Genomic DNA, 18,570 nt, shown 5'->3' on the forward strand with positions numbered 1-18,570 from the left:
GTTGCCATTACATAAAGTGCATGCATGGTAAGAAAATGTGCAACCAGAAGCGGGGACAGCTCCAACACGCCTCCATGCTCCTGTTCCGAGGGTGTATACAAGGTGAGCGTTGGAAGCGCCCCCATTGATACAGATTACCTTATATCGCCCACTAATTTTGCACGCACAAAATCCAAAATTCAACAAATGGTCATGTATGTATACATGAGGAAAGCAGAGCTTGATATGTTGACGAGTGAGAGGATTGGTTATGTAAACAAGACGCTCTGTTTGTAAGTCTACAAGAAGCAATCCATTAGTTTGCGGAGCTCGATATAATGATACTGAGTTTTCACGAGAGATAACAATATTTGTGAGGTGGCGGAATTGAAGATCAAGAGCATAGCTCTCCAGATCTGCTTCTTCGTCTTCGTCTTCAAATTCCAAAATGGGGTTCACAGAGTTGAGTTACTCGTCTCCGGCATCAACAGAACTAGGGCGGGTGGGGTTTTGATTTCGGATTTGACAAAATCGCTGGACTCGATCAGATTGAGCCATGGTTTGCACTCGCATTTGCAGATTGATTTGCTTCGGAGAGGGAGCCGTGAGAGGATGTTGATGGTGAGTTCTGATGGTAGGTTCTTGAAGAAATCTTGCTTCATTATCAGAAATGGAATGCTTATCTGCTCTTCAATCAGACGGAAGAAAATGAAAGAAATTGCAGAGCTGAGTATCTTTCGTGAACTAAATTTAGGTTTATTTGCACAATTTCGTCTCTGGAATCTAAAAATATAATGAGAACTTTCATATTTAGTTTACATACATGTTTTTCCTTTCTAAGTCCTTACGTAGTTACGTTTGTTTTATGTTGTCTGCAATAAGAACCACGCGTTGAAACGTGCCTCTTTTCTTTTTCTTTTATTTCATTCTTGAGGACAAGTATGTGTTAAGTGTGAGCAGTTTGATTAGGCTCATTTCACGCATGTTTCCTACCTTAAAATTGCATCAAATTTTGTAAACTAACGTCCAATTTTGAGCCAGATGTGTGTAAAGGTCCGTCATGTTCAGAAACTGAGTTAATCAACTGGGCGGACGAATGGATCAGTAGATGGAGCCAAATTACTGCAAAAATGGATCAAGTTAAAGCAAATGACACGCAGCGGAGCAACCAATGAGAAGACTAATGCATCGCACAAGAAAAATCCTCAAGGGCAAAGGGTAAAGACGGCCTTTCAAAGAACAAATGCTCTAAGGATCCAGACCTCACGACTTCCTATAAATGGACATAGAGAAGGGGGAAGGAAGGGAGCTTCGATCGGTGTCACTCATTAGTTTTCGGCTCTCTTCTAGAGCTAGAATTGGGAGCTCCAAGCACTTCATCTTCCTGTTTTCATCACACACACACTTGGTCTTGTTCTAGTTTAGTGTTGTTGGCGTTTTGGTGTTGTTATTTAGTTTTAATCTTTCGGTTCTATTATTCCACTCCGAGAAGGGGTGATGAAACAATTTCCTACTTTTGTAGTTCATTTCTGGATGTTATCGACTTTTGATGTTTGATTTAGTAGATTTGAAGTTATGTTTTCATTTCCAGCTGATGTGTTCTATTTTCGTGCGTGTTGTTTCCGATCTGTCTTGATTTATGTTTTATGTTGCACATCTCAACTCAAGTGTTTTATTTCATGTTGATTTGGTCAAATCTGAGTTTTCAATTAAGGATTCTGTTTAGATCTGGTAGCTACTGTTTTATTTCTGCATGAGTATGGGGTAGTTTCTTGTTTACATAGTCGTAGTTTATATTTTAGGAGTAGATTTAATTTTATGAGTTGTTTTGATGTTTCGTCCTCAGTAGCTTCTCGGATCTGTTTTCTTCTACTCTGTTTTCCATGTTGATTTTGTGAAGAAAATGAAGTTGTTAAAAACGTTTTACATTATCGCACACTTTGCAGGGGACATGACAATCCCCTGTTTATTCTGTTTGTCTATTTATGGAAAGTTCAGTTAAGTTGATCAAGTAGACGGTTTAGCTTTCATGAGTTGATCAGTTGAGTAGTTTCAATTCATCAAGTCCCGTAGTTAACTTAAACCCACCCCTAGAAACCGTGGCAGCAGTCATTCCCATTCCGTGTCTCGCAAGCAAATGTCAAACACATCATCTATGTGGGATCGATCCTTACTTCCCTATACTAGTTAATAGTATTATGGGTTAAGGTTTTGAAAGCGCGCTTTCGAGTCTTCTTTTCATCTCACTCGAGTAGGAGTAGGTTGAGTTGATCAGGCCAAATATCCACTGGATCACTAACCTGTCCTCATAGGTAGAAGGGCACACAATTGGCTAGCCGGATCAGTTCGACAATCTAACTTGAGCAAGCCACAACGACAATCCAACTTGAGCAAGCCACAACTTTCAGTGCCATAACACCGACAATCCAACTTGAGCAAGCCACAACTTTCAGTGCCATAACACCATATTTATCAATAGTTTGTCTTAATATATTTATTTAAATACTACTGTATAAATTATTTTGAACTAAGCCTACTTTATTTTTAAAAATTTATTATGAACACATCATAAGAATTACACTCAAACACCATCAATCCTAAAACATTAAATCACAACTACCGTATTGATTTTACATATTTCATAAATTTCATAAATATACTTATATTTTGATATATTCCATTCGTCGCATAAAAGTATATTTTTATGTGTACTTTCAATTTTTGTCTGTCCCTCTAAAATATAGTCATTTCTCATTTATGGAAAGTTGTCACACCTCATTATCCATGTACATAAATTTATTTACAATTAATACCACAGTGACCTATTATTACAGCTCATTTAAACATTAATAATAATGTGGGTCACACTATGCACTACCACTACTTTAACTATCATTCTACTCATTTCTCTTCCTTTACCAATTATGCATTAATTTTCATGTCATTTCAAATGCACATATTTTTATGGGACGGAGAGAGTAACTATATTTATGAATATAATTATATTTAATGTTTTAGGGTTTTAGGTTTATAAGTGTTTCAAAAAATGCAAAAAGATTAAAAAATTCTGACTGGAGAACTATTCTTATGGCAAATAAAAAATTCTTCATGGAACAAATCACAATACTTGAGTTTCATGTCTACGTTTTCATCCGATTCAAATTGGAAGACAAGCAATCCATTACAGATGCATGCATCTACAATGATTTACTGAAATTTAACCCATTAACAGAATTGGTATACAATAATCGAAGAATTCGTCAAATTAGTTCATGATTCAGGGCAACAGGAACAATTTAGCAAAATAATTGTGCATGCCGAGTTAACATAATAACGGCACGCCCATATATACTTGCTAGAACACATTCTCAACTCCGAAACTTTTGAGTAAAGAAAGTCTAGGACATGGCATAGATAGCCAATTTCATCCTCTAAAGTTGCATCCATAAGCATACCTACTTATATTTCTCGTCTTTTTGGAGTAATAGATGAGTGCATCCCTTCCACAAACATCAAAACGTCACCATTTTAGAAAAACTTTGATTGTTAAAACATCCATATGAATACTATCAAAATCAATACTAATCTGATATTCTACTGTCCAAAATTCCTTAACATGGTATTCCTTCATCAATCAGATGATGAATTTTTCGTTTAACGTGTATTACAAATAAAGGCAGTCCCTCAAAACATTCAACTTCATAACCACAGGAAGTTCAACTCCAGCAAGTCTATGTAATACGAGATTAGAGAAGATGCTAAATCATTCTGTTTCAAGCATACATTGGCCAAGTGAGATTTTGGTTATGGAAAGATGAAAATTAGAAAATAATACTCCATACGCCCCAACGAAAATGACCAATTGTTTAATAATATGAGATTTTGATTATATATTTTATTCCCAGTTAATTATTTTATCAACAATGCACACTTTACACATTAAACATTTAATGTTCCAAAAGAAATGCAGATGCTCGAAGGAAGGAGAGTAACTAATTCGATCCTGGTCAAACAATTGTATTTCTACGCAGCACTAGGTTCTAGCATTATAAATGCGTTTCAGTATTTAAATATTTTGGGCGGAAATATTTCTCTCCTTCAAATATGCGCAGGAAAACGAAGCTCATTGATTCGCTCTAAATTCAGATTTCATCTTCGTTTCACGGATTCTGCTTCGATCGATCAACGCGTTACCTTGGATACAGAAAAAGTTCTCGTCTTCAGGTGTGATTTAACTCTGATGGTGCTATTTCATTCATGTTTTATGTTTCCTGCGCCGGCTGATAAAATCAGAACTCGAGTTTTTTCATTTTGATATTTCAGTTCTGACTCAATTTTCCTGTGATACAGTCCGATTGCTTAACGATTATACTATTGTGTCTGCTCATCTGAGTTTTCGATTGCTCTGCTGAATTAGTATTTCGTAAAATCATCCCCTAATCTCTCTTTGCGATTTTGAAACCTAGAATTGGCGCGTATTCGCATCGCCGAGCCGGAATTGAAATTACTTTAGGTTTAACCTCTGTAGCTAATTTTATTTCCTGAATTTGTAATTCAGTTCTCGGTGTGTTTTTTGCTGTTGTTTCGCGTAATTTTTGGATTATATCTCTGTAAATATTTTAAATTTCTTTACGGAGTCGGAAATCAGCGGTCTGCTCTGTTCAACAACGCAAGTCTTTCTTGATAAATTTTGCTGATGTTCATGTGTTTTTTATTTCAAATTTAAATGCATAGAATGTACTTGGAGAACAAGCGCAATACCAAGGGTCCGAAGTTCGATTCCAGCGTCTTATCGCCGATCACCTTGATGAATATGACCGGCAGCCGACGCTCTAGGTCATTGTTTGATCCGTACGCATCAGACAGTTCAGATTCTCCGTCTCCGCTGATGAAGTTCCTGCGTTCAGTCGATCCGGCCGCCCGAGGCGCTTCCTCGCCGGTGTTCGTCACGCCGGTCAAGGTTGAGGAAGACGTGATTGTCATGGATGGGATTTCGGTGCCTAAGTCCAACAGCAGCAGCGGTGAAGCCAGATTGAGGTTGCCTTTGATGTCATCAAATTCTGTCAATTGCAGTTTCGGGAAATCGAATTCGACTGCTTCATCTTCGTCGTCGGGGAGCGGCGGTAGACGTGCCAGGGTTGAAAATATCAAATCCTATAAGAACAGGCTCTGTCATTACTGGGAGACTTCTCGCATATGCCAATTTGGTTCGGAATGCCAGGTCTCTCCCCTATCTCACACACACATGCACACATCAAGTAACTATTTAACAGTGCTCACATAAATTTTGGTTTCAATTGGAACAGTTTGCACACGGCAAAGAGGAGCTGCGCCACCATCGGTTCTCAGGCAAGATCAAACTTGAGGTACATAGCTAACCTACCCTCTATTCAGTCATTTCTTACCATCAACGAGTAATTAAGTAATCTCGGGTGATGATAACCATTGATTTGGGTGTGATTTTTATATAGCACATGGTTTCTTGTATGTTTTTGGTACGTTCTTGCAATTTTCCTGTGGCATAGATCTCCAAATTGAACAGCAGTTTCGAGGGATCAAGCCCATCGCCATATAGCTCTAAGTTTAACCGAAACAGCCGAGTCAATGCGGCCTCAGCAGAAGTGGAGGCCTTCTCATTGCCTCCACTGTCACCTGATATGGCATTCCCTGCATCACCAATCCCAGCTAAACGAGTTTCGGGAACTAGGGCGATCCCAGTCACTACACTGCTCTACTCGGATTGGACTCCTGAGAGTGATGGGATTGAGATCACTTTGCCTTGTGTGGAAAAGAGCCCATCCAAGGAAGATGTAGATGCTTATATTGCAAATGTGCTCTATGGGGCTAAGGCGAAGAAGAGGCTGCCTGTGTTTGTCGAGATTTGCCCCGACTCTGCTGATTGATTCATGGTGATCCAACCATTTGTTCAAGTGAATGAATGGGATGAATATGGCTGCTATTGCTGATAACACTGAATTGGTAACTCCTAGTTACTTACTGTGGTCTGTGAATAAGTGTGGTGATCTGTTTACTGAGTGATGAGGCATTTACTGTACTTAAAACTTTTTGGCCTTGGAACAACAAAACTGTAACCTGATTGTGCTGTAGTTGAATCATGTAAAACAATGTATCAGGGGTGTTGTGTATCCACTCTAGAATACTTTCTAGCTCAAGCTTGTTTATGTCATCCACACCCTCATATTATACCTTGGCTATTCACATATTGCAAGTCAGCTTTCATACCTTACCACTAATATCAACAACAATCAAACAACTCTATTATAGCAAAAGAGTGGTGAGTCTTTCAAACATGTCCTTCAACTATATCGAGTATATATATTTTTGTACGGTTCAAATGATATGTTTTTGGAATTTAGATTGTCGATTAATCAACTGATCAATTTGGTTAATAATTGAACCGACCAAATACGAGCTTATCATTGACCGTGGTCATATTATAAACCATTTATTGGTCTAGTTTCGGATAGAACCAGTAATTTTATGTAACCATGAAACTCTAGTATTTATACTTTCGGAGTACTATTTAACATGACTTGATTATTCTAAATTCAAACCGGAGTATTGACCTGACCTTAAAAATTGTACTCCTACTCATTTTAAACTAGAGCTTAGCAAACAAAAATTGGATTTTGGAAAAACTCAAAAGAATATCTGGATATTGAAGAATGGTTATGGAGAGCTTGATCACCAAATCCTTATCCAAATCCAACTCACACAAAAAATGTCAATCGCTTTGCTCTCTTCCCTCCCGCTTTCTTCCCCAATCCATTTTACCTCTTCCAAATTCAAATCTTTCAGGCCTCCCAACTCCACTCCATCGCAAATCTCCCCCCTCAATCCACCCCCCTCTCCTTCCCAATCCCCCGATAAGACCGGCGTCATCGTTATCGGCGCCGGCCTCGCCGGCTTAGCCGCTGCGACTCATCTGCAGGCCGAAAACATCCCTTTCCTCCTCCTCGAAGCCTCCGACGCCGTCGGCGGCCGCGTCCGGACCGATTTCGTCGACGGCTTCACTCTCGATCGCGGCTTCCAGATCTTCATCACGGCATATCCCGAAGCTCGGAAGCTTCTCGACTACGACGCCCTCGATCTCCAGCGGTTTTACTCCGGCGCTAAGGTGTTCTTCGGCGGCCGCTTCCACACCGTTGCGGATCCCCGGCGGCATTTCTCCGATTCGCTCCAGTCGCTCGCGAATCCGATCGGTTCTCTGATTGACAAATTTTTAATCGCGCTGACGATAATTAGGGTTCTGAGCAAGTCTGATTTTGATATTCTGACAGCCGATGAGGTGGAGACGATTGAACTGCTGAGGAGCATCGGGTACTCCGATTCGATCCTGGACCGCTTCTTCCGCCCCTTTTTTGGCGGGATATTCTTCGACAGGGAGCTCGAAACTACTTCCAGATTATTCGATTTCGTTTTCAAATGCCTCGCGCTCGGCGACAACACTCTCCCGAGAAACGGCATCGCCGCAATCCCAGAGCAATTGGCCGCGAAACTGAATCCGAGCTCAATCGTGTTGAATTCTAGGGTAATTTCAATCGATCACGAGTCTGAGGAGGGGATAGTCGTGAATCTACAAAGCGGGGAGTCGTTGAGGAGCGATCTCGGAGTGATACTCGCAATCGAAGAATTCGAAGCCGCCAGCATTCTAACCGGAAAAACAGAGGCGAAGCTGCCGGCGCGAAGCACAATTTGCCTGTATTTCTCGGTTGACGAGGACAAGGTTCCGGTGAAGGAGCCGGTTCTGCTTCTGAACGGGTCGGGTCGGGGCATAGTGAACAACATGTTCTTGGCGAGCAATGTGGCCCCCTCTTACGCTCCCCCGGGGAAGGCACTGGTGTCGGTGTCGCTGATCGGGCTGTACAGCGAGGTGAGGGAGGAGGAGCTGGTGGAGCGGGTGGTGAAGGAGCTGGCAGGGTGGTTCGGGGAGGCGGCGGTGGGGTGGTGGAAGTACCTGAGGATGTACAGGGTGGAGTTTGCGCAGCCGAACCAGAGGCCGCCGACGAATTTGTTGAAGGAGGCGAGGGTGAGGGTGAAGGGCGGGGGGCTGTATGTGTGTGGAGATTATGTGACACATGCGACGTTTGATGGGGCGTTGCTCTCTGGGAGGAGGGCTGTCGAGGCCCTGTTGAAAGATCGAGCGGCGGTTGGACTTTGATCTTCCACTGTGATTTCTCCAAGGCGGATGGGATGGGATGGGGTGGCGACGACGACAAATGCAGGCGCTGACGAACCTCTCTTTCCTCCGGGTTAGGGAGGGCATTGTTTAATGTGAAAAACGATTTTTATTGTATATATTTTGTAGTATATGTGTTGAACATTTATAATAACAAGATGGATTTTTGTAAAGAGTGACTATAATTTGTAGAAGCAAAGTTTTGTATAACTATCACAGATAGTGGAAATAAGAAGGTTGGATTGAAGATGAGAACAAGTTCAAAGGAAAAGTTTTGGAAACTATATCTAGTTTGGGACAGAATGCCCAACCCAATCTGGCTGGTTGGCTTTGTGCCGAGCATCCTATCCGGCAAGATGAACTGCCTAGTTTGAGACACTTTTTTCCCATAGTTTAACCGGTCGGGTGAACGTCCCGGTTTGCATGAATTTGGCCGGAGACTTCGACCTGATCGGATGGCTTTGTGCCCATATTCGGTCCGATCAAGTGTTGTGAAGTACGTTGAGACCACGAATTTCAGTTTTAACTTTGGGAGCAGTTTTTCACATCATATGAAAATTTTCAAAAAAGAAGAGATACTCAAGAAAGAATTGCTCACAACAATTGCAATTCCTCAAGTGACGAGCCAACATCTGCAACATTAATTGACTATGGATTTCCTGATATTTTGTGTTTTTATTGTTTGTGATTTCATTATGCTTGACTAGGTCATGCATGTATGCAAATTAGCAAAAGGGATCACCTAAAACGCACTCACAAAGATGTGTAATGAATTCCACCATCACTTATTAAAATTGTTCATGTTTATAAGATTATTTTATTTTGTTGTGAGTGTATTTTAGGATTTTATTTTAAGTGATCTCTTCCGGCAAACCAGATCAAATATTTGTTTGTTTTACTTTCAGGGCATGGCCCTTACTAATGTATAGTGAACAATCCTAACCCTCACTTCTAATATGACAATCGCACACGAGAGTACAAGAGTTTGAGCCACCAAATTTGATCCGAACTCGATTTTATATAGAAATTATTATACTAACACTATTAGGTAAATGGATTTTGTTAACAACTACTATCTCCGGTCTATAAAATAGTCGTGGTAGTGATCGATACGAGTTTCAATGTAAAATTGGTGAAATAATAAAAAGAAAAAGTTGTTGAAATATTGTTAATAAAAAATAAATTTTTGTGAGTGAATGTTATACTATACAAGAATCCAGTATTTAATTATAATCCGGTCTTATTAACTTTATAACAAAATTACTGCAGAAGAAAAATACTAGCAAACAAACACACTATCAGCCAAATTCAATCATCAACGAGAAGTTGTACATTATAATAGCTCGAAGGCTAATGAGAAGTGTTGACATGTTCACAATTAACATACTCCAAGCAAAGGAATAGTCTCATCATATTCGCAATTCATTTGTAAACAAAAAAATTTCACGTGTCGTCCACAGTTGAATGGCCAATGCATGTCATGCAACACCACAAATACACAGACAAATAATGCCAAAAATCCTCTCTTTATCCTATTCCATTCTCTCGACAATATCAACACAAATACAATTATACATGCATGAGGATTTAATTTATCATTAAATATTCTAAAACCTAAGCTTCCCCCTAGCCATACCAATCTTAAAGGATTTTGTCTAAATATATGACAGTTCATTAAAGTATAATTTTATACACCCCATGAACTAATAATTAAGCTAGTCGTGATAACATTAATTATAAAAAATTTACACTATCGTGAGAAAATAGTTCATATGCAAAAGCACGTTGAGTAAAAGTTCACATATTTAAGCACAATTACCTCAATGATATAGTATAGTAGTAAAGCGCAAAGCATCGAGAAGTGAAAATAACAACTATGTATGTGTTATCCAATACTGTATGATTCAATTAAAAGAGGAGCAAACACGCCTAATCTGGCCTTTAGATCCCGTCCAAACTCCAATCCTCCCCAGTTTGATCATCGACGCAGTGAAATCGGCCTCGAACGACGGGCCAGGAAGCCCGAAATAGGAGTCGACGGCACGCTTCGTGGCCTCATCTTGATAGAGGGCCGCATCGGATTGCAGCACAGCCGTTCCACTCCTTATGTTCCCTAGTATTTGCTTGTCAAACACCTTCTCGCTGCCTCTGTCCATCGCCAAACGCACGTTCACGTCTCCGTTTCTCGGGCACGTCGACTTCAGCTCCCCCAGGAAGCCGGGGCTTATGGACGGGTCCGAGCCCCCGTTGGCCGGAAATTCGTACAGCCTCTGGTTCACGAAGAAGCACGCTGTGGTGCCGATCGTGTGCGCACCTACAAAATGTCACATTCATTGGCCGTATAATTGATACATATTAACATTTCAAATATAATAATAATAATAATAATACTCACAAAAAATAGAGAGAATTAATACCACTAAGAATGACAAGATCTTGGGCGGTGAGGCCTTTAGCTAAAAACTTAGCTTTAAGTTTGTGAATGGAATCTGCAACATCAGGCATGTGAGCCGCCAGTGTGACATTCGACACCAAGCCATCTCTTCTGCCTGTTTCCACATCGTACCATGGCCCTTGCGACTGAAAATATCATCAAATAATTGAGTAATGCAAAAGAGAAGAATTAATTAATTGGTGGAGTAGAAGTTACTAGGAAAACAGCATCTCTAGCAGCCATGGCAAGAATGTCGGAACAAGAGACGATGCCGGGGCAGGCGGCTTCCAGCTGAGCCTTGGCGGTCTCTACGACATCGAAGCCTCGGACGCCTTGATGTCCGAAGGCTCGCTTCTCGTCCACTTCCGAGCCTCTATCGATCAGAATGGAGGCGTCGCAGCCGTGGACGAAGCAGTCGTGGAAATGCAGGCGGAGCAACGAGGGGAGGTTGTTTTGGTCGGAGATGGCTGATTGATGGACTACGCTGCGGACTATGGTCTCGGCGTTGGGGCAGCTATTGTTGTAGAAACCTACGCGCACCTTCCCTTCTGATTTTCCTAATAAACAACTCATCATTATTACTCCAACTATTGTACTATAACTATAACCACCCATTTTCATTCTACTTTAACTTCAACTTATCTATGTATTTATATTGATTAAGAGGGAGACGGAGAATGACGAAGAACAGAAGAAGTGAGATGGTATGTGTTGGATTGGGGAGAAAAATCAATGGATTAAATCGTGGCCTTTTATATGTAGAAAGATAACCAGTAATTGTAATTGAGTTGTCAAGACTTTAGGTTCCTTCAATTGAAGCCTCAAGACTTGCATCTTGTTTCATTGATATCGTTAATTTATCATTTATATCTCCTTGAATAACCGCATGAAATACAGTGCACTCACACGAATTTTAAAATAAGAGTAGAGGTCAAAAATGATTCTGATCATATGACAATTTTATAATTTTTTATCTTAAATATTATCTTTTGAATTATTTAGTCCCGAATAAATAGAAATGGATCAGATTTGGTTTATTTTTTACAGAACCCTTATTTTTAACGGTCAACCCTACTTAAATGGCATTTGACTATATTAATATTTCTTTCTATTAACTCAACATCGAGCACCACAATGGATATATGCAGTAACACTGCATCAAAATAACATATGAACTACTAATAAAAAGAAAATCTAAAATAAATTAAACCCAAAATCATCAATAAAACTTTAACTAAACTTAATCAAACAAGCCAAAGCCCATGTCGTCGTCACTTTCCTCTTTCTTCTCCTCAACGGCAGGGCAGCTGCGGCAGCGGCGCCACCAGCAGCTGGAGCTGCGACTGCGACGACGCCACCATTAGTACGATTGAACAGACGAACTCGCAGCCTTCAGCAGGGTCGAGATTTTCTCCGCTGTGATGGGGATTCCATCGTCGTGGAGGACCAAAGCGGCATAGGTGCAAGCAAGCTCTCCCACCGACATCTTTTCCTACGAAGCCAAGATGATTATCGAAGATTAAGGTTTTTCAAATGGAGATGTTGCTGTTGCGGCTTCTTTAGGGTTTCATTTGACTAGATTAGTATTTCTAATTGGGGTTTTTAGAATTGGGGTTTTAGAGGTTAATTCAACATTTTTTCCTCTCTTATCTCTGAATATTAATGGCCTGACGTTGAGCATAGGCGTTTCATTGGTGGTTTGGTGTGGGCCACCACTGACCAGTCTCTTGGCCAGGCCTTCTCTAGTTTGGTGAAGTCATCGAATCGAAGATCGTGAACTATCGTGAAATCTGGAGATCGAGGGGTTTCAGATTCGTGGCATTCAAAGACGAGTAGTAGATGAGGGACGCGATCGAGGGTTTGAACGGCCAGGAATTGGACGGCCGCAGCATCACCGTCAACGAGGCTCAGTCTCGCAGCAGCGGTAGCGGAGGCAGCGGCGGCAGCGGTGGATACGGAGGGCGGTGGTGGTTATGGAGGAGGCGGTGGCAATGGATATTGTCGTCGTGAGGGCGGTGGTGGTTATGGCGGCGGCAGCTGTGGCGGTTATGGGGGAGGTGGCCGTTGTAATTCTGAGAGCATCCACAGTGGGACGGATGTCCAGACGGACATCCCGATGGACTTTCCAAAAACACTTCTTGCCACGTCATAAGGACGTCCCACTACACTGCCACATCATAAGGACATTCCACTGCACAATGACAGACATCCCGACGGACATCTACAATAATTATAAAAAAAAAAATAAAAATCGGGACGTCCGTCGGGAACCCGCAATGGCGAACGTCATCGGAAATCCGCGGAACTCCGGTGTCCGCAAGCGACGTCCGCGTCCGCCTAATGGCGGACGTCCGGCACACCGGTCCGACGTCCGCCGGGACGCCCGCCGCTGCGGATGCTCTGAGGGTGAGTGGAGAAATTTATTATTTGTTGGTTATTTAAATTGTTACTAGTGTTAAGATTGTCTCGGTGTCAGATTTAAGATGAAGTGTGAAGTTCAATATAGCTGGAATTCTCATTTATAAAATATTAAATATATTAATTAGAAATATTAATATAGTCAAATGGCATTTAAGTAGTGTTACCGTTAAAAATAAACAGTTCCGTAAAAAATGGATCAAATCTGATCCATTTCCATTTGTTCGGGATCAAATAATTCAAAAAATAATGTGTAGCACCAAAATCATAAAATCGTGATATGTTCAGGTCTCTTTTGGCCTTACTCTTAAAATAAATTGATAACATATATGATGTATTCTAAGTAATTGCCTTTTTTCTTTTGCTTAATTAGGCCCGATGTGAAGAATATTCTGTAATTTGAAATATTATAATTGTCTTTTTTTCTTTTAAATTGATAACATATATGATGTATTCTAAGTAATTGCCTTTTTTCTTTTGCTTAATTAGGCCCGATGTGAAGAATATTCTGTAATTTGAAATATTATAATTGTCTTTTTTCCTTTGATTAAATAGGCAGGATGTGAATTGTGAAGAATATATCCATATGAGTAATTGTCTTAACATAGAGTAAAAGCAATTCAAAGCAGGGAGTAATACTTGTGACAATGTGAAGGGGTAAACATTATTTTGAAGCATTTTATAGTAGTAATTAATGCACATAAGTCAAAAAGATAGGAATAAGAAAAGTTGTCAGAAGATTTATATCGCATGAATCAAAATTGGCAGCATTGTAGTTATAAATCGCAAGTGTCGAACTGGGTTACTGCATGTCTTTTTTATTGTATAATTCTTGTTGTCTGATTAGGTATATAGAAAAGAACGATTTTTATACGCCTCTCTTTCTTAGCTAAGCTGCTAAAACCGAACCGTGGTTCAAGTGGGATTACATCGGCGATTTAGGTTTTTAATCAAAGCTATTGGTTTTCGCCGACTTTGGCTTCAAATTGGGAAAAATGTGTAAAGCCAGGGCCAATGCTAATTTAAGGAACCTGATTTGTTATTTTTGTAGAATTTCTTTATCTTATTTCTATATTTTCCCATTTCTATAGTTTTCTATTATTCTAGTCTCTTTAAAGTTTTAAGGAGCTCGATTTTATTTCCTCCTTTTTCTATTTTTCTACCTTTTTTGAAGGAGCTCGCGCGTATATATAACTAGTGTTAACACCCGTACTATGCACGGCATATAAGATTTTTAAATAATAAAGATAAATATAAGAGGCGAATATAAGATGAAAATTGTAAACATTACATATTTGTGTTGTCGTTTAACATGTGAATTAATTCAGAAAAAAGTATTTCAATAAAGAATTAAATCTCAATTTTAACCTAAATAAATGGAAGGCAAACTATACTCTCTAGCACAATTTAAATTTTAATCCAAATATAAGGCTAATTAATATATAAATTTAATAACTTAATTATAAAAAAAATTAATGATAGTGCACTATTTAAAATGTGTTTCAAAATTTCTTCAAGAAGCTAGCATTTTATTGATCATTATTTGTCCAATTATTTTTGCCTTCAAAAATTAATTAATTAATTATTTGCATGTCTAAAAATATTTTGGAAGACTCAAAATAAAATAAAGAAATAAAAGACACTCTATCTTTCTATTTTCCCTCCAAAAAGGACATCAAAGTCTTTTCACCCAACTTGCACTTTATATTAGGATTTTTCTTATCTCTTAACTCTTTGATGATTTTTCTACTTTTATTTTTGTTTGTTGTCTATTTTACTTCTTTTTTTCTTTTAAGGAACTCACATATTCGATTCTTCTTTAACTCTTGTTAGTTTTCCCACTTTTCTTTATTAAAAAAATTTGTAGAGTGAATATTGTACTAAGATTTAGTTATGAATGTGTAGAAAAATAATAAAGATAATATACTAGTATAATTTATTTTGTGTTACTGTGTTTAGTAGCTCAGAAAAATTGTTACCAATAACAGTTATGAAAGGTGCAATTGCCAGTGCCACTTTCCCATTGACAATATGTTTAACGATAATTGCCATATCTATCTTTAGTTTCTATCACTAATCCTCTAATTATATTTCTCTCTACCTATCTCTTTCTCGCATTTTTTTTACTGAAAATGGCACATCTACTTTCGGTGATGTTGAACCTAAAAACATCCTACAAAAATGGAATTAAAGCGGTTCGGTTTGTTTTCTCCACCTCACCTACAAAAAAATGGAATTAAATTGGTTAGATTTTGTGAAATGAACTAAAACTAATTAACCTCTCAATTCTATTACCTAACATTATTGAAAACTAAATATATCCACAAAAATGGAACAAATGTAATTGATAAGTACCTAAATACGATTGTGAGAATTGTACTACTCTAATTATTATTCTAAATTGAACCATCAGACGTGAAAATTAAAAATTAGGAATCAAATTACTATCAAGAACTAGTTTCCCGTACAGAATCAGATTAGAACAGTCCTGACTATCTATAGAGCACTCACACCTCTTCAAAACTTCCTAACAGAATCCATTAGCATTACTATGAGATTACAAACAAATCACAAAGTAATAAAATTACAAAGCCAATGTATGTAAATATTTGAGCTAGACGTATTTGCCCCTATATTTAGGTTTGGAGCTGAGCTTCTCACCTGTTACATCAGCAGGGTTAAAAACTGCTGAATGCAAGTTGCCATCTTCTAACCACTTGAGGTGGTTTTCCTTGAACTCCAAATGTCTGAGCCTCGCCACCGACTCAATCTCTTCAGTGTACGGCGCAACTTTAACCATGGTTAGCAAGACCCTGCTGTATCTGAAGCTGAGTATTTGCTCACATGTGGCGACTGATTCGAAACACGGGTGCTCTGGGAAGGTTGGATCAGGTGAATCCTCGTCTCTCAGAACAGGGTAGAAGTAGACGAGACGCCCACCCATCACGAGCATCTTAGCAGCAAGGTCGAGCAAATCATGCACGCACTCCACTAAGCTGTAAGGAGCGGTAGAAGGTATGTGGCCGACCCTTTTATCGTCTGGAACTGTGTAGGGATCTACAGCACCTTTTAAGAGCTTACGCCCACCAGATTTACGTCCCCCCGCACGAACCCCATAAGGAGGGTCACAAATTATGGCATCAAACATCTGAAACATCACAAGCTCAGAAACAAGGAAACAATAGTTGACCAAATGGTAATCAACCGATAAACAATGCCTTTACAGGAGAAAAGGTAAATATAAAAGCATTACATGAGAAACATTTTAATCAGAGGCACGAAAGTGTTACCTCTTTTAAATCAGCACGCCATGGGGGAAGATTATTGTCGGCCCTTAATAAAGATACTGGCATTGGCAATCCATACTGTACCACGATGAAACTTGTAGTCAGGCTCACACAACAAACAGTGCTTCCAGACAAAGTACAGAAATTGATGACTGATTTCAGTCAATTTTTACAATTCATACTCTTCAGTATTCAGTATTCACCACATATAATCGTATTTTAACTACAACGTTAACCATCAAGGCATCAACTATATTAGGTAAACATATGAAGGTTTCACTATCTAATGTGTGAAAGAAATATTGAAGAAAAGAAAATAACAAAAGCAGAAAAAAAATTATTAATGATAGAAGAAAGAGGATTCAGCAGACAAGTTATCATAAGTTAACAGAAAGAACCGGAAGAAAAAGAAAAAAAATATATTACCTGCTTAAAGTTGCTCCAGATATTGCAATCGGGACCACGGCCATCACGCACTACCCGGATGTCAATATCTGCACCCTGAATTGTGTACATCAGTGAAGTGGAAACAATAAAACCAATCTAATAAATAAAAGAATAGCACTATTGCAGAAGAGTCTGATCACGAAGAAAATTTTCTAACCATTGTCATTGCTCCAAAATGAGCAGCCCCAATTAGAATACTTCCTGTACCAACAAAAGGATCATAAACCAATTTTCCAGGTTTGACTTGTGCTTGGTTTGCCATCAGGAAGGCCATTTCTGCATCCATGGCAGTTGGGCCAAGATATTTTCGGCTTTTTAGCTGATATGTTTGCAAGATCTTCCTATCAGAAGCACCTACCTCCCGACCAAAAAAGATCCTCCTTTGGGACGCAGGAGGAAGCCCATTTTTATCTCCATAATCATCGTTATCAATAAGACAGAAATTATGATCAGGACTCCGTAGATTCACCCGTCCCTGAAAGATTGTCCATATGAATACATATTGATAGGGGTATATAATACTTAGTTCAAAAACCTTAAGTAGGGGATCTGTACTATGGCTATCAAACAGATTGCTAAATAACTTTATAATACAATTTTTAATGGTTTATAGTACTAGGCTAATGTTTTAGTGAATCGAATTCGAACCACGTGTCATTACAGGTAGAAGTTCATAACTTCATTATCTTCTTCAACGACCAAAGCAAGAGAAGGAACACAGAATTGATATAGACATGTATTGATGAATGAGTACAAATAGACAACACAATCAAATATGTAGGCACAAACTACCTATTCTATTCCGAAACTCATCAAAAAATTCAAACGTGGTCTTGTAACAAACTGCTTCAAATAAAATTTTCGAGACAAAACTGCAACTTTCCAGACTGAAGACCTCCTATGGCTATAAGAATCGTATTGATCATGCCCCCTCGAACTGTTTAAGACAAACACTGCTGGTTGTGCTTTAAACTAAATGAGCATTCATCAAAAACTCTTGTGCATTATATTCATTCACCAAGATTAAAGAGTGATCAATATTAGAATCAGACCTGAAACGGAACAAATGCTAACTTCTGGATACGTTCGTTTTGCTCGGGAAAGCTTATGGCTTTTCCAAAACATTCAACAGTGATTCTGAATGTGGTGCCAGAACTCAAGTAGAGAGTCTTCCGTTCATCTGGATAACTTCTCACAGCCTCCTCCAGTTCCTCAAAACTCCGCCCTTCGCCCCAAATTTCGTATATGCCCTTCACAAGAATACCTACAAAAGCGTCCATTTCAATAACCACCACTAAAAAACATAGTATTACAGAAAATAAAGCAACAATCGAAAGTTTAAATTTATGGTTGTGTTAATGCATTGCTAATTACTCCAATTGATAAGTTTTTTTGGGGGTTTAGGTAATTACTTCGATTGGCAATGAAGCGGGCCGTCTCTTCGGATGGAAGATCGACAAAATGGAACGGCGAATCCGGATGGTGGTCCTCCGGCAGCAGCCATTGGAGATGGGTGGCGCCGCTGCGGCCCTCGAAAAGTCCGGCGAGGGATTCGAACTCAGCTTTCCTGTACTCCAACAACCTGTGGTAGAAGACGCATAGATACCACATGATGTTTGATCTTTTATCGGGGGAGAAATGCTTGGATGAAGCTGAATGCTTTCACTTTTGTGGGGAGTGTGGAAATCTGAAGTTGATGGCGGCGGAGGGACGGCGGCGTATGAGTTGGGCGTTGGAAAAGTGGTTCACTAAATTGGTAAAACCACCCGACCCAAAACCCTTGAAAATGAAATCTTTGTTTTTAA

General features: G+C 39.4%; 4 protein-coding genes and 1 pseudogene across 4 annotated transcripts; 2 read left to right on the plus strand and 3 right to left on the minus strand.

Annotated features, from left to right (window-relative positions):
* The first annotated feature begins 4,073 nt into the window (after positions 1 to 4,073).
* On the plus strand, positions 4,074 to 6,158 carry LOC121807439. Its single transcript, XM_042207675.1, has 4 exons — positions 4,074 to 4,203; positions 4,714 to 5,200; positions 5,286 to 5,345; positions 5,505 to 6,158. The coding sequence occupies exons 2-4, from the start codon at positions 4,715 to 4,717 to the stop codon at positions 5,880 to 5,882; spliced, it is 924 nt and encodes a 307-aa protein (XP_042063609.1). The 5' UTR covers positions 4,074 to 4,203; position 4,714; the 3' UTR covers positions 5,883 to 6,158.
* A 441-nt stretch (positions 6,159 to 6,599) lies between these two features.
* LOC121810086 (15-cis-phytoene desaturase, chloroplastic/chromoplastic-like) lies at positions 6,600 to 8,383 on the plus strand. The gene has a single exon (XM_042210982.1). The coding sequence runs from the start codon at positions 6,722 to 6,724 to the stop codon at positions 8,159 to 8,161; it is 1,440 nt and encodes a 479-aa protein (XP_042066916.1). The 5' UTR covers positions 6,600 to 6,721; the 3' UTR covers positions 8,162 to 8,383.
* Positions 8,384 to 10,083: 1,700 nt separating this feature from the next.
* Positions 10,084 to 11,189, minus strand: LOC121806868 (peroxidase 43-like). Its single transcript, XM_042207038.1, has 3 exons — positions 10,830 to 11,189; positions 10,597 to 10,759; positions 10,084 to 10,493 (listed from the first exon to the last, which is right to left on the minus strand). The coding sequence occupies exons 1-3, from the start codon at positions 11,187 to 11,189 to the stop codon at positions 10,084 to 10,086; spliced, it is 933 nt and encodes a 310-aa protein (XP_042062972.1).
* Positions 11,190 to 11,853: 664 nt separating this feature from the next.
* LOC121806869 lies at positions 11,854 to 12,099 on the minus strand (annotated as a pseudogene).
* A 3,348-nt stretch (positions 12,100 to 15,447) lies between these two features.
* LOC121806867 (tRNA (guanine(10)-N2)-methyltransferase homolog) lies at positions 15,448 to 18,570 on the minus strand. The gene is made up of 6 exons (XM_042207037.1): positions 18,178 to 18,570; positions 17,818 to 18,029; positions 16,923 to 17,240; positions 16,745 to 16,819; positions 16,322 to 16,396; positions 15,448 to 16,179 (listed from the first exon to the last, which is right to left on the minus strand). Exons 1-6 carry the CDS (start codon positions 18,374 to 18,376, stop codon positions 15,646 to 15,648), a joined length of 1,413 nt encoding a protein of 470 aa, XP_042062971.1. The 5' UTR covers positions 18,377 to 18,570; the 3' UTR covers positions 15,448 to 15,645.

Source organism: Salvia splendens, chromosome 6 (genome assembly GCF_004379255.2).
Source record: "Salvia splendens isolate huo1 chromosome 6, SspV2, whole genome shotgun sequence".
Taxonomy (NCBI): domain Eukaryota; kingdom Viridiplantae; phylum Streptophyta; class Magnoliopsida; order Lamiales; family Lamiaceae; genus Salvia; species Salvia splendens.

Bases quoted from the DNA above. Each gene is read 5' to 3' on its own strand.
- LOC121807439 (XM_042207675.1), top strand. From the start codon at position 4,715: ATGTACTTGGAGAACAAGCGCAATACCAAGGGTCCGAAGTTCGATTCC. The intron at 5,201-5,285 runs GTCTCTCCCCTA...CAATTGGAACAG, and splicing joins AATTTGGTTCGGAATGCCAG to TTTGCACACGGCAAAGAGGA. The intron at 5,346-5,504 runs GTACATAGCTAA...CCTGTGGCATAG, and splicing joins CAGGCAAGATCAAACTTGAG to ATCTCCAAATTGAACAGCAG.
- LOC121810086 (XM_042210982.1), top strand. From the start codon at position 6,722: ATGTCAATCGCTTTGCTCTCTTCCCTCCCGCTTTCTTCCCCAATCCAT.
- LOC121806868 (XM_042207038.1), bottom strand. From the start codon at position 11,189: ATGATGAGTTGTTTATTAGGAAAATCAGAAGGGAAGGTGCGCGTAGGT. The intron at 10,760-10,829 runs GTAACTTCTACT...TGATATTTTCAG, and splicing joins CTAGAGATGCTGTTTTCCTA to TCGCAAGGGCCATGGTACGA. The intron at 10,494-10,596 runs GTATTAATTCTC...GACATTTTGTAG, and splicing joins AGATCTTGTCATTCTTAGTG to GTGCGCACACGATCGGCACC.
- LOC121806867 (XM_042207037.1), bottom strand. From the start codon at position 18,376: ATGTGGTATCTATGCGTCTTCTACCACAGGTTGTTGGAGTACAGGAAA. The intron at 18,030-18,177 runs GTAATTACCTAA...ACGCTTTTGTAG, and splicing joins CCGCTTCATTGCCAATCGAA to GTATTCTTGTGAAGGGCATA. The intron at 16,180-16,321 runs GTAACACTTTCG...GTGATGTTTCAG, and splicing joins GGCGTGCTGATTTAAAAGAG to ATGTTTGATGCCATAATTTG.